We start from the raw sequence: 19239 nt of genomic DNA, 5'->3' as shown, positions 1-19239 counted from the left end.
TGTTTCAAGCATTATGTTCATATGCATCGTCATTCAAAGTATACCCTGACTGTTGGAAAGCAATAAAGCTTCCAGCTTCAATGTTTTTAGGTGGCTTGCTAAAAAAAATAATAATGATAATAAAAGAAAAAAAAAACACAACATATGTGTTGTAAGTAAGGGATTAAACAAGGGAACATGTAAATCTTATTAAGTTATAAGTCCATGAGCTTACACTGTATGCGCAATAGATGTCATGGTTGGGATTACATGTGGTCCTCCTTCATCCACATATAATATTGGTGTACGCAATCTCAACATCAGTAATGTTTCTCTATCATTGTCGATGTTGATTATAGTACTAGTGTGTCGATCAATAGGCCAGCTGCATTTGATGTTCATATAATTGTCTTCTAAATTAAAGTTAATAGCTGCAACAATTGTTTCTTGTAACTCATTAAAATTATTGTTGTTTCAAACTCCAAGCACAGTTTTATATCTCCTGAATAAGTAAGTTTTTCTTTAGACTCTTGTAAATGTCCACCCCAATAAACAATCACCGTTACTTCAATAATACTCATCCTTAAACAAAAATAATATATAATTTAGAGAAAAATTAAATTAAAATGAGATAATTATTATAAACTATATATACTATAAAACTTTTACTAACCTTTCTGAATACCAAGTTTTGAATACCAAAAGAAAGATAGAGTTTGAAGTTGGTGGAGATGACAGTGGAAAGGAAGAGATATATATAGAGGGTTTTACTTAGATCTATGAAGGCATTGGATTCTTCATACACCTAATTATACAAGCATGTACACTTTTATTGTAGGTGAAATCATATTCTCCCTACATCTAAAACGTACTTCTTAGGCAATTAATACATGTCATGTCTAATTATACAAGCATGTATACCTTTGTTGTAGGTGGAATCATATTCTCCCTACATCTGAAACCTACTTCTTGGGCAATTAATACATGCCATGTCTAATTATACTAACATGCACACTTTTGTTGTAGATGGAATCATGATTTAATTAAAAAATAAATTATAAGCCCTTTGTGTTTCATATTCAAATATATTCATTAAAATTAATTTTTTAATAAATTAAAAAAATTACATAATTTTTTTAAACATAATTTGGGTTAAATAATCAAAGGAAAAAGATAATTTGTTAATTATAAAAAAAATAGCGAATTTAAATAAAAAACACACTTATATATTTCTTACAATGTTATTTAATAGTTTAATAAATTTTAAAACACTAATAAATTCTTTTTAAAAAAAATTGGCCAAAAAACCCCAATAATAAGTCAAATTTTTTATTATAAAACAATTCATGGGTTAAAATGCAAAAAAAAAATCATGATTTTTTATTGGTATAATATCCGAATTAGTCCTTTTATTTTTCTCTCTCTTCCCTTTTGATCTCTCTACTCAAAAATGCTCCTAACTAGTCCCTCTACTCTTGAAAATGGTTCTACTTAATCCTTTTTACTCAAAAATGGGCCAATTAGTGGCTGTTTTTTCAAGAGTTCAGGGATTAGATGGGAAGAGATTAAGATAGAATGACTAAATTGGGTAATTTTCAAAAGTATAGGGACTAGTGGGGAGAATTTCTAAGTAGAGGGACCAAAAGAGAAAAGAGAGAAAAGTATAGGGAACAATTCTGGCATTATATCTCTTTTATTTGAAAATACCATATCAGCATCCTAGTCAGTGCTGACTCAATGCCCAGTTAGCACATCACATCACCCAGGTCCTAGGGCTATTTTGATAATTAAAATGACCCACGGCCATTTGGTTAAATAAAAAAAAAAATATGACTTCTTTATTAAAAAGCCCAAACATTTTTATTTTCCGTCATTAAATAACCTAGAATGTGCTATCAGGTTCATTCAGGTGGACATTTTTATTTTCCGTCATTAAATAACCTAGAATGTAGCTATCAGGTTCATTCAGGTGGGGTACCTGAAAGTACCCATTGCTTGCATCACTATCGTTTGATGCATCGTGTCTGTCGGCTTCTTCTAAACCAATTTGAAAAATATCTTGTTATAGATCCCTATAATACTGGGTTGTTAATATAGTAAATAATATTTGTGCAAATATAAATCTAACATTTATTTAAGTTCAGTTTCTAAAAAGTGATTTAATTGCACCTTTTATTCCAAGATCCTTGATATATTTATCATAATTTATTAAAAATGTTGCACAATGAGTTAGGATTAATTAACCAATTTATGATCAATTAAATATTTTATAAGGAAAATAACACTTTCAGTAATTTTTTTTAACTTCAACTCTAATAATTAGATATTCTTTTTATTATACATTGAATGAAGATAAATATTTTACTCTAATTTTAACAATATAAACTTATTTCACATGTGATAAAAATGTGACGCATGTTTATATAAATATATGGTCCCTATAGATTGATTATACGTCTTTAATCAATCTTCAGTTTTGGAAATTGAATGGCTAACTTTTTTATCTTGAGAAAATGATTTGGAGGTCACTAACATAAACTAATTATTTCACGTGGTTAATGTGACGCATGTTTATATAAATATATGGTCCCTATGGAATGGCATTACGAGTTTAAAAACTTGTTGAGATGTACATTACTGGCTGATCTTCAGTTTTGAAATTGAATGGTTAATTAGCTTTCACTGATATTATTATCTTGGTTTAGAGGCCACCGGCAAGTTCATCGTGGACCATTAAGTTGTTGGAGCTTTTCCACTGTCGTAAAATTTTTGTTTTTTCTAATTATATACTAAGAGTCCCTATTGATGAGTGTATTGTTCATTATTTTATATCATTTTATACACTTATTGGACATGTATTAAAATTATATATTGGAATTCGATATAAAACATGATGCCTTTTACATTTTCAGGCTTTAGGTAGCACTTAAAAATTGGAGAGAACAAAAAAAAAAACATTCTAGAGCCAAAATGATGAAAATGGAGCTCTCTCAGCATTAATCAATGAAAGACAAACCAAATAGATTTACTTAGGGGCACCTTACGGCCGTGCTTATGACCGTAAGCCTCTTCTAGAAAACCTTGCGGGCATACTCTGAATGTCTTTATGCTCCTCCTTACGGGCATACTTATACCCGTAAGGAGGAGCATAAAGACATTCAGACATTCAGAGAGACTTACTGGCAGGACTTACGAGCATAGCATACGGCCGTAAGGATGGTACAAGGGCATACATAGAAGTTTACGGTCCAGCGCTTACAGGTAGGACATATGCCCGTAAGCCGGACTGTAGGATCATTCATAGGAGTTTACGAGCATCGCATACGGCCGTAAGGATGGTTGCAAGGGGCATACAGAGAAGTTTACGGTCCATCGCTTATGGCCTTAAGCTGGGTTATAACACCATACGGAAGACCTTACTAACGGGACTTAATTATTGGCATAATTGTTCTCATAAGGTCGCGACCAATCATCCCCAGCTCCTTATATTCACGTCCTTACGCTAGAAAGCAGCTTGTAAGTGACACAATTAAAATATTCCTGACAAGGGTTTGTAGGACATATTTTGTTCTATTCGAAGGTGAGGTTGAAGGTAAAATGGGGGAGACTCTAGGGCTTTGGAGGCGATTCTTAAGGGAGATTCAACCATCCATCTTGGAGAAGAGGGATTGTAACCGTCAAGATTAGCTTGGTGGTGTCTGTGGAATGTCCTTAGGCATTCTTCGACAATCATCGTCTAGCACAATTGAGAAGGGGGTTTTCATGTTTTCTTTTATTCTCCTCATGTCTTGTTGTTTGGATGTTTGCCCTCCATTAATGGATGCTAATTTTGTAGATGTTCATGCATAGTTAAATTGTAGGGTCTTTTTCTATTTGACATTGGTTGTGGATATTTTTGTTTTAATTGTTTCTCAATTGTAATTCATATTATTTGAATACAATTGCGTGTTTTGTATAGTTCGATTGCCAACAACCTGAAAGCTTTAGTTCTCATGTATGATGCGCTTTGGGACAAGTAGAAATACCCACCTAGCAATGGGGTACTTTGGAGTCGAGAGTTTTCCTCCCTCAATCTCCTAAATAAATTAACAAGTTTTTTCCATGCTCTTTGCAATCGTAGGGAATAGATTTTAGGAGAAATCGCATTTCTATTTTGTATGGGATTAGAGATAATTTCTTCGTAAGAAGGATTATCAATTTCAGAAATTCTTGTTAATCCACATTGAGATTTCATAGAGTGTACTGCGATTGTGGAATTTCTGTATCAGCACTGCACTAAATCAGTTAATAATCGCCTCTTGCAAGAGGGATTTAGCATATTTTATGTGGGCCCCAGTTTTGTTTGTCTCCATTTTTTTGTAACCAAGCTCAAAGCCTGGATTCAAGGAAAATTTTTAGTTTCCCAATTGTGTGAACCATGAATTTATGAAGCTTAAACTTTTGTTGCCATCATGGTTTTGGAGCCAAGCTATAGCCACCCTTTTCTTCTACCCACTTGGAGAGAGAGAGAGAGAGAGAGAGAGAGAGAGAGAGAGAGAGCTATAATTCTGGGACCAGAAAACCTCCGACAGTGAGCATTAGAGACAATTGAGAAAGTTATGAATGTTGGAGCTCTTTAGTAAGAAGAGAGTGCAGTCCTCTAAGAGAGTGAGAAGATGGAGTTCATGTCTTGATCCAAAGTATAATGCTTTCTTGCTCTCAAGATGAAAATCCATTGGTGAATCTAAGTGAGATGCTTTTCTGCATGAGTAATACTATCACAGTAAGTCAAATTTTGAAGAGATCTTCTAAAGATGGGGAATGTAATAGAGTGCTTGATCAGTGTGGTCACTAGGTTTCTTGAAAGCTTGTGAGCCGGATAGCCCGGAATTGGTCGACACTTCTCTCTTTAAACCTATCTTCATGAGAAACCTTACTTCTCTCCTTAATGGCTGCCACCTTGATAGTGTCTTTCCTCTTACTTATCTCACCAAGTAAGTCTTCCTTCTACTTGATTGTATTTCCCTTTAGCATGTTATTCTTCTTGTTTTAGTTCCCTTCTTGCATATATGCTGGAAAGTGTTAAGTTTTCAAGTAGGTAGTTTAAGTAATGCCAATACCCTTATGATGGATGGTTTCCATGCTTGTTTGTACGCATGCTCAAATTTTGTGGTGCAACCTTAAGTGTTTCCACACTCTTAAACTTAGGTGTAAATCCCAGGTTCTAACCATTCATGGGTTTATAGATAATGTTTATGTATGGGCATGCTTAAGTTTTAAGCCTTGAATTTGGGAGTGTGTTAAAAGCACCCTCTTTATAGTTTTGGCTTCCTTTGGTTTTGTAGTATTGTACTATAAACATATATGTATATACATGTTTTTATGAGCCTTATCGTACTAATATGTATATATATATTTATAATACACACACACACACACACACACACACACACAGATATATATATATATATATATATATATATATATATAATATACGGTTTTACTACCTAGTTGTAAATTCCTATATCTCTGATTATTGTTATGAGTATAACAAACACCCTTATATCTATATATATATATATATGAGTTAGTAAGATTATGAGTGTGGTTGCACAGTTTTCTGAACCTATAGAGGATTGTACACCCTCACCCTAACTTGCAGACTTGTTATACCATGCATGATTTGTTAAGCGATTACCTGGTTCTTGTTCATTTTTGTCATATTGGCATGTTTGCTAGCTTATGCCTGGGTTGTTAAGTTCATCTTTTTGTTTACTTGTGTGCAGTATTCTCATGCACTTCCTTGATTAGAATTTTTTGCCTGGGAATAAGGTTTCATGAATACGCCTTTCTATCCTTTATTGTGCTAAACTTGTTCTCAAACCCTTCCCCAAATTTTTGTTATAGTTCGATGTCTTTAATCATAGGACCCTCTCAGGAAGTCACTATTAGTTTCGATTGGAGTCTTAGAGTTTGAAAGATTTTCTTTTCCAAGTAAGTAATTCACCGTTAACTTCGTATTTTCAATATTTGTGAAAATTATTTTATTGGGTAAAATAATTGCCTATTAACTTGTTGCGGCTTTTATTTCAAAAAACTGTATTGTGTAAATATTGGAAATTATTTATTATCGAATAAGTGTTTCTAGATATTTTGCTTAAGTATTTTCCTTTATTCAAATATTGTTTTAATAATTATGCTAGTATTGTGATTTCATTTAGATAATTATATTAAATGTTTTAAACTATAAATTTTATATGTATCCAGATGTTGATTTATTTCCATTATTTATTTATTTATTTGCATAATTATTTTACCTTAGTTTTGGAGAAATTAGTATTTTAAATAATTTTTAAAATGTTTTGTTCACTAAATCTTTATATATTTAAATTCCGTATATTTTCCTTTCTCCCAAAAGTGGGGTCTTGAAATTTTAATTATTATTCTGTGGACTTGGAAATCAGAGGAATTTGGAAATTTCCAAATTTGTATTTTGCAAATATTTTTGTATCCGAATGTTTTGGTCTCCAAATGAGCGATATGTAACTCTGTCAGTGGGGGGGGGCAAAAAATTTTGGAAAAAAGAGACTGCAGTTTCACACTATGTTCGGTTGGTGAAATAATTAACGGCCACTTGATATTCAGTCTCAGGTCACCAAGGTTAAATAAATAACCTCTGTTATTCTGGCTCGGGTCACCGAGGATAAATAAATGACCTTTGCAGGCATCTATAGTGAATTTGGAGACATACACTAGAATATTTTACTTTCTGTTTTGCCCTTTTGATTTTGATTTTCTGCCAAGACACAAACTTTTTGTCCTGCCTTGAAGTTTCTATATTTCTGAGATTGCGTCTCTTGGTTTCAAATTTTGGTGAATGACATATTCGGAAATATTCTTTTATTAGAATATTAAAATTTATATTTTGTTTAAATTATGATTTCAGAGAGACGTATATTATTTAAAAAATCGGTATACTTTAATTACACTTCTGTAATTTCTGGTTTAGTCTAACTATGCTTTGGAGACTATGCTCATATTTGGCAGTCTACTATATTTCTGATTTGCAGCTTTGAAATATTGTATTTCTTTGCTTACAATATTTTTTGGATAATGGTATTACTTGGGAGCTATACTTTTGTTGAATTATTTATTTTGTATTTGTTTAAACTAAGTTTAAACTTTGAATTATTCTCAATATTTGAAATCGAGATTTATAGACCCTATTATTTTAAAACAATTTCTGGATTACTTACTAGGCTAGTGAGCTCATGGATTTGCTTTAAATCCTTTTCAGATCAAGAGTGATAGACCACCGTGGATCTTGAAAGACTGTCTGTAGATGTTGTTTTGTCCTATTGTAAAATTTGAATTCTTATCATTGTCTATCCCTGTATCCTTGTATTTATATTTTGGACTTCTTGTATCCCAGCATTGTATACTCTGTAGAGTCAGTAATCTTGTAACTCAGTTGGTCTGTTATAATTTTGCTTGTCCTAAATCAAGTTCTGAGGCCTTGCATGCCTTTGGGGTTCACTCCCTATGGGTCTGCGGTCATTTGTTCATGCACCAAGTCCGACCGGGCTGGGTTCGAGGTGTGACATTTTAGGATTTCTGTCGGTTCAAATATGATTGCATACTTATATAACCTTTGTCCTGAATAGCAAACTCTAGAGGGATACTATGCCCAAGCATCCCTTCTCCCCCTGGTTTCTTGACTTCTTTTACTCCTTTATTCTTGTTTTCTTCTCTTGTTTTCTTAGTTTTCTTGCACATAACACTACTTTTGTTTGGGATAATTTTTGAGATTGGGATTAGTACTAGTACTCTCAATACCCTATATATGGATCGATACCCTACCTTTGCGTGCACTATTACTACTTGATCAGCGCGTACACTTATGTCCCCTATCACCTATTCTTAAAAAAATAACATTTTTTTTTCCTTTTTTTTTGTATTTTGAGCTTTTTGTGGTTGGAAAAATTGCTTTTCTTTAACAAGCTCTCCTCATCTTTGACCTTGGAGAAAGGTCACCCCACACAGGTATTAATGACAAAACATTGTGACATGTATTTGAAGAAGCATATATTATCTTGAAGACAACAACTTATCTTAAAAAGGACCTAGCTATCTAAATCAAGGTTGATTTAATTTGAAGAGTAAACGAGGATGGTAACTATGGAAAGGCAAAAGCTAATGGAAGACACATCTAGAGAGTCAACTTGGAAGTGCAACAATTTGGAGGCCAAGTTCATATTGAAGCCTAGTTTGGCAATAAGCTAAAGGGAGATATAGTCATGAAAAGGAAACAAGATAAAATAGTCAACTTGAGACAAGGCTAAATGAAGACAAAGCTAATCATGATCGGAGCTATTTGAAGACATATGTGAATATAGTGAAGATTTGACGAAGACAAGATTGTAAAAAACCAAACTTAGAAAACAAGAAGATTATGAAGACCAAACTTGGATAGATAGAAAATCAAGTTTGGAAGAATTCTTGAAGATTGGTTGAAGACTATCTTTGGAATATTGAAGATAACGCACCATGATGGGGTGTAACCCTTAGGAGAATATTACTGTCAAGACTCCGAGGAGGTAGTTGCTCGCAAGTCGAAATGGGGAGGATTCAACGACATTCAACTTAGACACCACCAAAAAAGGTTGGAGGCATCTTGAGGTCTCATTATAATGAAGGGTGAACTCAATTAAGGTTAGTAGGAGGGTCGTTACATTGCAAGCTCAACTGTAACTGGAAATGAAACGGCTAATTTTAAAAGGTGTTTAAGTTAGTAGCCGCGGAAATTTTAAAAGAGAAAGGTGCTATTTCTGGGGCTTCGAGATGCCTATATAAGACCTTGCTTTGAAATTTTAGGATAAACCATTTGTGAGAGACCCAAGTGTATGGGTGAGAGAACGGGCACCGAAAAATCTAGAGAGTGTGTTTAATTTGTATTCCTTTTTTAGGATGAATGACAGAGTTATACTCATGTTTATTCCCCTCATTTAGTGGATTTATCTCCCAGTTTAGCTCTCCAGATGTAAGCTAGCTAGTTGTTGGTGAAGTTGAACTAGGTTCTTTCTTGATTGTGTGTAAGCTAGATAGATGTAGTGAAGTTGTTGGTTAAGTTTTGCAAGTAGTGTCATAGCTTGGTCATCGTTGTTGGCTTTGATTTCAAAGCAAATGAGATCCGAGCAAGTTTCATTAATGGGCAGAAAAAAAATGAGTGTCTATCACTTGACCATCGTTGCTCAATAGATGAAATTACCCCTATTGTCAGACATGCATGATGGCTTTCATCAAATCAATTGATGAGAATGCATCGACAATTGTAAAGGAAGGTTGATATCCCCGATCGATATAGATGCAAAGAAGAGGCATACAAAGCTAATGCCAATGGAAAAGCTCTCAATGCCATCAAGGAGTAGTTAATGAGAACTAGTTCAAGTATCTTGCAACATGTGATTTGCAAAAGAAGATTGGAACATATAGCAAAGATTCCATGAAGAAGTAATTTGGTACATATTTGTAGGCTACAAATGCTAACTATCAAGTTTGAGATTCTCAAGATGGAAGAACATAAGACTATATCCATATTCAATTCCAAGATAATTGACATTGTGGATTAAGTTTTCCAACTAATTAAGTAGGAAATACTCGTTTGAGAAGCTAGTCCCAAAGACCCTTAGGCCTCTACCAAAGAGGTTTAAAGCAAATGTGGTATTCAGAGCTCCTCTTATATACCTTTTTCTAGATAATTTATGAAAGAACTCCCATGAAAAACCATAAAAAAGATTCCAAGCATATTTTAGAATTAATAAACTTAAGCAGAATCATGCCAAGGAAAGATAGCATGTGCAACAATCAAAATAGTATATATCATTTACCTAAACTAATAATTTTACATGAGAATTTAAACATCAAGAAAGACACATAAAGAAGTGACATTTACTAGTTAAGCTTTCCAACTAATTAAGTAGGAAACACTCATTTGAGAAGCTAGTCCCAAAGACCCTTAGGCCTCTACCAAAGAGGTTTAAAGCAAATGTGGTATTTAGATCTCCTCTTATGTAGCTTTTTCTAGATAATTTATGAAAGAACTCCCATGAAAAACCATAAAAAAGATTCCAAGCATATTTTAGAATTAATAAACTTAAGCAGAATCATGCCAAGGAAAGATAGCATGCGCAACCATCAAAATGGTATATATCATTTACCTAAACTAATAATTTTAAATGAGAATTTAAACATCAAGAAAGACACATAAAGAAGTGACATTTACTAAAAGGTAAAAGGGATCAAATCGACATACTAGTAATTTCTCCTTCAACTAATTATAATTTTTCTACAGAACTCCAGCCACACGCTCAACGTACACCTCTAAAGTTGTAGCAAATTAGTACAATAAGGCTGCTATTTCACTTTGAAGACGGAAGCTATGATGGTCTAGCCACTAAAGCATTGTTCATTAGACATTAGAAAAATAATCAAGTTTAGATGTGTGGACCTTGTAAAAAAAAGAAATAAGTAAAAAAAGAGTTTTACAGCATGGATATCATTTTAATGATATGTCTTTTGAAGAAATTATGTCTGCTAGACTGCTATATTTTCTCAAAAAAATCATTTTAATGCATTGTGGAGCTACACTCACTTTATTTAAAATTAGAATAAATTTTGCTATTTAATTTTATTTTAATTTCATTTCATAGAATCTTGGGTGTATTTAACCAAATAATTCAATTTGCATCAACAAAATGTACCCTATAGTATTGTTACAAAATAATTCTATTTACTTTTGTTAGAGTAATAATCATACTTGTACATATACAGTGTACTAATATATATATATATATATATATCCTTGAGTATACATACTCATGTATACACTCTTCTTGTATTTATATGGGCTGGTTTTACTCTAATGAACAAACATTCATTCTCCTCTCTCAACTTTATATCTATCATGGTATCAGATGCCCCGCCCGATCTAGTTGGACTTTTGTTCCGTTCGGTCTATGATGACAATGTCGTTTGTTCATCTCTTTGTTTGCCGAAACTCTATACCAAAGTGATTTGTTAGCTCTCCAGAGAGCTCTGCCCCCCATGACAAGTTTGCAAGCTCGTTTTCTCTGAAACAACATTATTATTTCAATTGTTTTATCATTCCCTCTAAAAAAAAACCTGTGCTCGCCTGGCGGCCACAATCCCTCATCCGACCGCTATGTTCTTGTCTTGCTTCTCCGCCAAACTCCACACACCTTCTCCAGATCTCTTCGTCGAACAAGTCGCTTTTCTACCATCACACCGATCCACTAATGGATGATGACATCCTCGCATGCCAACAACAAACTCCAGCTACCCTCCGCTTTGCTTTAACAATTCGAATGAACCACTGTCAATCAGATATCGGTTGAATCTTTTGACGAGATCTAGATGAATTTCTCAGCTGATGCAGTCTATAGCCGCCTCAATTATCGTAGTGCTCGCAGCTAACCTCTTCGCAAATTCTTCTCTTTCATTCCTCGACCAAGAGCCACGTGGCCAAGAAAGCAATTCTAAGCGTGGTTTTCAAAATTCCAAATCCCAACCTTTGTCTTTTTCCTTCTTATCTGTACCCAATCTTCTTTATTCCCATCATTATTAAATATATATATAACCAAAAATAAATAAAACACAAAACAAACAAAAACAAAACAAACAGCATCACCATTCCAATTTCCAAGATTTTATCTTCTCCTCTTATCCATTGCCTAACTACTTTATTCCCATCTAAAAAAATAAAAATAATAATAATAATAATCCAAGTCCCAAGATTTTGTCTTTCCCTCTTAACCATTTTCTAAACACTTTATTCCCATAAAATTAAAAAAAAATCACCGTTCCCAATTCCCATATTTCCCTTCTATTTATTTCCAAACTATTTTATTCCAAAAAAAAATGGCATCATCTTCCTCTGGTCCACATTCTCTACCTCCAGTTGATATCAAATTAAACGGTTCTAATTCTAGAGAATGGTTTACTATCGTTCGCATCATTTTACTCGGTATGGATCTGCTTGGCCATGTCGATGGTACCTCTCCCTAACCTTCCACTCCCGATGCATCATGGACACTTGCTGATCGTCGTACCATAACCATTTTTTTCAATCTTGTGAGATTGATGTTCGTATGGAAACTGGACATCTTCCCTCTGCTCATGCAATGTGGAACACTTAGGTCATATGTTTGAGCATTCCAGCTCTGCTCGTCAATATACCATTTTGCAGGATCTTATTCACGTCCAACAACGTGAGCGTTCCGTCAGGGAGTATGTTAGTGACCTGCGGTCCCTATGGAGTCTAATTGAATCATTAGAGGAGTCCACTTGCCTAACATGCACTTGTTGCAAAACTCACACTTAGTCTCACCAAACACAACGCACCTTCAAACTTTTGATGCGTTTTCGTCCTGCTTTTGAGGCTAATCGTAGCCAACTACTCAATTGGGACCCTTTTTTATCATTTAATGATGCTATTCGTAGTGTTATTACTGAAGAAACTCGTCTCCGCACATTATCTCCACAGCTTATCCCCACAGACATAGTTCTTGCTTTGACCTCTCCACGTTCCACTAGAGAACCCTCCGGCCCTTCTATGCCACCAGTTCCTGCTTCATCGACCTCTTCTCGATCTTTTGTTATCTGTCATTACTACAGGCGTCCTGGTCATATGAAGAATCAATGTCAAAAGCTTCAGTAATGACAGCAGCAGCAGTCATCATAGTCTCACCCTTCGCCTCGATCTCCTACTTCCTCCCCTCATGTTGCTTCTATCTCAGCTTCAAATTCTCCTTCCTCTGTTGATCTTCTCTCTCAAGTTGCTCAGCTTACTGAACAGATTCATACTATACAGTGCGTGCTGTCCTCTAGCATTTCCTCTGCTATGTATGTTGCCTCTAGTATCTCTTCATCCTCTTAGATTTTAGATTCGAGTGCAACTCATCATATGAATTTCGATACCTCTAGCCTAGTCTCATTTGCTACACCTCACACCTTTTTCTTGTGTTTGCACTTCTGATGGGTGCCTTCATCCTGTCACGCAGTGTGGTCATCTTCAGTCCATTTCATTTGACATTTTGACATCCATCATGTCCCTGACTTAGCTCTCAACCTTCTTTTTGTTAGTTAACTCACTGATTATGGTCTCACAGTTACCTTTTCTCCGTATACTTATACTGTGCAGGACCATCTTATAGGCTAAAGGATTGAGATCAGGCGTAGAGTTGGCGGCCTCTATCACTTAGATTCTCTTCATCTTCCCGCTCTTCCATCTTCTAACATTGTTGCCTCTGTATGTTCTCTTGATCGTTGGCGCAGTCATCTCAGACACTTGTCTAGTTTTTGCTTGAAACTCTTAACAAGTTCAGGTAATCTTGGTTCTGTTTCTTCCATTCCTTCACATCCATGTATAGGTCGTAAACTCGCTAAACCCACTACTTTTCCTTTCTACTTCACGAGAATATATTTCTGAATCTACTTTTGATCTAGTTCATTCTGATGTTTAGGGTCTTGTACCAAACTCCTCTCTTGGTGGTTTCTTCTATTATGTATCTTTCATTGATGATTTCTGGTGTTATACTTGACTTTATTTAATGTGTTCCCGATTTGAGGTTTTTGCCATTTACTCTTAATTTGTGCAAATGGAACATACTCAATTTGGTAAACGCATTAACATCTTTCACTCTGATGGGGAACGCGAGTATCTCTCTACATCCTTTCGCATATTACTCTCCACTCACGGCACTTTTCCTTAGCAATCCTATCCTTACACACCTGCTCAAAACAGTGTCGCTGAGTGCAAACATCACCATATTCTAGACACTGCACGTGTACTTATTTTTGCTTCTTCTGTCCTTCATTCCTTCCACGTTGAAGCCATTCTTACATCCGTCTATCCTATCAATCACACTCCTACCTCTACTCTCTTTGGTATCACACCTTATGAGAATATTTACTCCTTTCCTCCCTCCTATGGTCATCTTCGCAAGTTCGGTTGCACCTGTTTTGTTTTTTTCCCACTGTTAAGAGAAACAAACTTTTTCCCCATTCTTCCATGTGCATTTTTCTTGGATATACCTCTGAACACAAGGGTTATCACTGCTATGATCCCCAATCTCACCATCTTTGTGTTTCCTATCATGTCACTTTTCTTGAAAATACCCCTTACTTCTTTTCCTCCTTCCCAAATATTTTCTTTCTTTAGTCTTCCGCTAGTGCATCCTCTTCTCTTCCCTCCATAGTTATTTGAGTTCCACTACCACTGCCAATTCTGTGCCCTTTCCAAATGTCTCCATAGACACTTCCTCTGTTCCTCCTTCTTCCTCTGCGTGCTTTGATAATTTTGGTGATTCGTCTCCTCTCTCCGCTGACCTATCCTCTCCTGAAGATGCTCCTATGGTCCCCTGTCGTTACCCAGACCGTCCTCGCCACCCTTCTGCTTGATACACCCTTTCTCTCTCCTCTACCTACTCTCCTGATTTACAAGCCTTTCTTGCTAGTATTCACTCGCATTCCGAGCCACAGTCTTATCGTAAGGCAGTGAAATATCCCTAGTGGCAACAGGCTATAACAGAGGAACTTGATGCTCTTCAACGCATGTATACAATGGAACTTGTTCTTCTTCCATCTGATGTTACTCCTATCAGTTGTCGGCGGGTCTATCGAGTCAAGACTCGAGCCGATGGTAGTACTGAGTGCCACAAAGCACTTCTTGCTGCTCGTGATTTTACTCAAGATTATGGCATTGATTTTGAGGAGACATTTACTCCTGTAGCCAAGTTGACTACTGTCCGTCTTCTTTTCGTTATTGCTGCAGCTCTTCACTAACTACTTCATCAGTTAGATGTGACCAATACCTTCTTACATAGAGATCTCTCTAAGGACGTTTATATGACTCCTCCTCCTAGTTTTTCTCATCTTTCTCAGCATGTATGTTATCTTTGCGGAGATATCTATGGGCTCAAACAGGCTCCTCATACTTGGTTTAAGCGGTTTCATAGTGCGGTTCTTACTCTTAGTTTCGCCGAGAGTGCTCTTATGATTATGCCCTCTTCACTCGGCAGACTCCTTGAGGCATCACTATTCTTCTTCTTCATGTTGACGATATAGTTATTTCTGGTGATGATGTTGATATTGTTCTTTCCTTAAAACAGTGGTTACACACTGAGTTTCAGATTAAAGATCTTGGCCCTCTTCATTACTTTCTGGGTCTTGAGGTTGCTTATTCTCGTTGAGGCTACTTGGTGTCTCAATAGAAGTACATATCTGACATTTTTGACGAGCTGATATCACTTATTTCCACACTACCTCTACTCCTATTGAGCTGCATCACTGACTCTCCTCTTCTGATGGTGAGCTTCTGCCTGATCCCACTCTCTATCGTACACTTGTTGGTGCTCTTGTCTATCTGACCACCACTCGGCGTGATATTGCATATGTTGTTCGTGTTCTTAGTCAGTTTGTGAGTGCTCCTCATTATACTCATTATGCTACCCTCTTACGAGTTCTTCGTTATCTTCGTGGCACTTTATCTCGCTCTTTACTTTTCTCCGCCATATCTTCTCTTGAGTTGCACACCTATTGTGATGCTGATTGGGCAGGTGATGCCGTTGATTGACGTTCTACTACTAGTTTCTGCATTTTCCTTGGAGATTCCCTTATCTCTTGGAAATGCAAGAAATAATCTACTGTTGCTTTTTCTACTGTTGAGGCTGAGTATGGTGTTATGCCCTCTATTGCTAAGGAGATTCTTTGGTTGCGTCAAATTTTGATAGACTTTGGTGTCTCTATCTCTGTCACAACTCCTATATACCCATTAAAATCACTGCCAACCCTGTATTTCATGAGTGAACAAAGCATTTTAAGATCATTCTTCACTTTGTTTATCATCATTATCTTGCTGGCAGTATTCTTCTTCTTTATGTTGCCTCTACACAGCAGTTTGCTGATCTTTTCACTAAGGCACATACTCTCTCTCGGTTTCAGTTTCTAGTTGACAAACTCTCAGTTTATGACTCACCGTGAGTTGAAGGGGGCGTGTTAGAGTAATAATCATACTTGTAGAATTTTGAATTGTGATATTGTGATTGTTGGTCAAAATTTTATTATGTATTTTATAGTTTGGGTTGAAATTAACTCTAAAAACATTTATATTTATTATTTAAAAGTTCTTTATTGAACGCAAACCAAAGCACATCACACACGCATGCCAGATTCTTTGATCTGAGCATATAACAAGGGCATAAGCAATACGTTATATAGAAGGCATGCATCCTCCGTCGCTAGCGAGCTAGCTAAGGTTGGTAAAGTTCCGGAGAGAGACGTGGCGAAATCTCCACCATCAGTGGAGCTGAGTACGAGGACAAGGAGAACAGACCCTCGAAGATCTCAGTAGGGACACTGCTCACCGATTTGAGTTCAAACCCCTGGATGAGCCTAGCCAGCGTCAAGTGCATCACTTGTAGTGCCATGGAAATCGCTGGACATATTCTTCTGCCAGCACCAAAAGGAATAAGTTCATAGTTCTTGCCTCTCACGTCAATACATGTTGCTACATCGCTTGATAAGAACCTCTCTGGCTTGAAGTTAAATGGGTCCGGCCATACATGAGGATCACGGTGCAGCTTCCACGCATTCACAATCACTTTGGTGCCAGCTGGAATATGGAATCCTGCCACATTACAGTCATCTAAGGTCTCTCGTGGAACTAGAAGCTCACTTGGAGAACCTAGCCTGAGTGACTCCTTGATCACTGCTTGGAGGTAGATAAGATTATTAATGTCTAACTTGTTCACAACTCGGTCTTTACCAACCTGCTCATCTAACTCGGTCTTCAGCTTCTTCAGTGCGTCATGATTATTTAGTAGGTATCCTAAGGCCCTTGTCAACGATATGTTTGTCGTGTCAGTGCCAGCGACTATTAAATTCTTCGTAGAACAATAAAAATAAATTTTAGTGATCAATTTAAAATTATATTCTTAAAAAATGAAGGGAAAAACAAATCATAGTCTTATACCAATGAAGCAGCTTTGATGAGAGTCTCCTTATCAAAATAGCTTTGAAGCTCATGGTCATCCTGCATGATGGAAAGCATCATGTCCATGAAGTCTGTATCGCTGGCGGCAACCCCTGAAGCCCTTCTCTCCCTGTGCTCCTCCACTAACCTAACCATCACTGAATCCATCTCCTTCGCCGCTGCTTTCATTGCCTTCACATAACCACCGAGATCCATCCACTCAAGCCATGGGAACATGTCTGATGGTACAGAGACAAAGAGAAGGTGAAAGAACTTGTGTACTGCCTTTCTAAACCTCCAAGCTTCGTCCGAGCCGCCACCAGACCCGAAGAACCGTTTTCCGGCCACCATTTGGAGCACTATGTTGAAGTTCAAGTCTCCAAACCATTCCTTCATGTCGAGCCTAATAATATTATTATTGCCACAAAGGTTGTGTAGTTCTTTCATGCAGGTATCAATCTCTGCCAACATGACATGCTTGAGCTTGTCAAGGCGAGTGTTGGAGAGGAGCTCAGTGGTGGCTATCTTACGCATAGATCGCCAGAAAGAGCCATAAGGAGCAAGACCAAAGAAGGCAGCCTTGTAGGCCAAGTGGGTAACAGCGGCAGTGTTAGATGGCCGGGAAGCGAGAGCTTTGTCATTAATGGTGAAGCATTCTTTAGCTACCTCCCAACTACTAATGACCAAAGTGCGTCGGGATCCAAGCCGAAGCATGAACGCCGGCCCGAGCTTATCGGCCATGTCACCGAGCTTATGATAAATAGTTTGGGCATTGAGGAGCAAGTGCAAGTGACCGATCACCGGTAAAGCAAAAAAGGGCTGAGGTGGTTGCTTGTGTTTGTTGTTGAAGCTTGTAAAAGTGCCATGCCACAACACTTTGCAAAGAATGATAAGAGCAAAGATTACTACGATGGATTGGAGCTGAAGGAAATAATCATCCATGTAACGCATCTCTGTTTGAAGCAAAATATCAGTGCTAGCCTGCTAGACACAATAACATCCGTGTATATATATATATATATATATATATTAATAGGCGATAGAAGATGAAAGTATAAGAAACATTATATTTTACATATTTATCCGGATCCTTTTTGTTAGAGTGTCAACATCTATACATTAATTGATTGATTTATTTAATGCAATTGGATGGAGTTGGGTCGGCTCCTGCCAGACACCATGATTGTTTGGGAATTAAAAGGGATAGGATTTAGAGATTTTTTTTTTTTTACCCTTAGGTATTAATTACTCATCCGCCATGGAACTTTGAAAATTAAAAAATAATGCTTTTTTTACTAAAGACTTTTATGCATTTTGTCAGTATGGAGATTCCAACTTAAGTATCCTCCAAAACGCAAGAGGACATAAAAACCGCTTGTCTAGGATCATGTGAGAAGTTTTCAAATATTGAGTTGATGAAAAACTTTTGTTTAAATAAACTAAAAATTAATTTGATTAATAGAAGTCAAAATTATTTTAATAATAATAATAATAATAATTTTTAATTATATTTTTTTAAATTATTGAATTTTTGTAAAAATCATGGCCTCAAAAGATTGGTGTTTATACCCAGCCATTCACTTTCATGCATACATATCAAAACAATGGCTTAAACCCACTGAAAGGTTATTGTCATTCTACGCTTTGTAATCAAATACCATCTTCTAGCCTATTTGATTACCCTCTAAATCTGACTTATAATATGTTGCTAATATTAAACTAAAATTTATTAAAATTCATTTTTTTGTATAAAAATAAATATGGATAATATTTATAAATATTAAGTAAACTACAACAAATTCACAATGAGTTTTTATATTTTAATTTTAAATAAGAAAAAATGGCAGAAAAGTTTCTTTTTTATTCCTATGTTTAATATTTTAAATATTTATTATAAGGCATATTTTATTGGAGTGGATTTATTATTAAGAATCTTGGATTTTGGTATATATTACATTCCAAGCAATTTTATTTTCCACCTATAAGGTAGTTATTTTTTTTATTTAGGCCAAGTACCCTATCACTTGCATCCCTATCGGGAAACTAATTTGAAAAATATCTTGTTATAAATCCCTATAATACTCCATTGTTAAAATGGTACATAATATTTGCGTAAATACAAATCTAACATTTTTTTTCATAAGTACATTTTGTAAAAAATGATTTGATTGCATTTATTATTCCAAGATCCTTAATGTGTTGAATTAAGAAAAATTGCATAATGGGTTTGG

At 35.8% G+C, this 19239-nt stretch overlaps 1 protein-coding gene across 1 annotated transcript; it reads right to left on the bottom strand.

Moving 5' to 3' along the window:
• Positions 1 to 16170: 16170 nt before the first annotated feature.
• Positions 16171 to 17998, bottom strand: LOC120277017 (cytochrome P450 CYP82D47-like). The gene is made up of 2 exons (XM_039283760.1): positions 17009 to 17998; positions 16171 to 16919 (listed from the first exon to the last, which is right to left on the bottom strand). The coding sequence occupies exons 1-2, from the start codon at positions 17957 to 17959 to the stop codon at positions 16287 to 16289; spliced, it is 1584 nt and encodes a 527-aa protein (XP_039139694.1). The 5' UTR covers positions 17960 to 17998; the 3' UTR covers positions 16171 to 16286.
• Between the last annotated feature and the right edge of the window lie 1241 nt (positions 17999 to 19239).

The sequence above is a fragment of the Dioscorea cayenensis genome, chromosome 15 (assembly GCF_009730915.1).
Source record: "Dioscorea cayenensis subsp. rotundata cultivar TDr96_F1 chromosome 15, TDr96_F1_v2_PseudoChromosome.rev07_lg8_w22 25.fasta, whole genome shotgun sequence".
Classification (NCBI taxonomy): Eukaryota; Viridiplantae; Streptophyta; class Magnoliopsida; order Dioscoreales; family Dioscoreaceae; genus Dioscorea; species Dioscorea cayenensis.
Note: the sequence above shows the minus strand (reverse complement) of the source record. Positions and strands in the feature narration are given on the sequence as shown.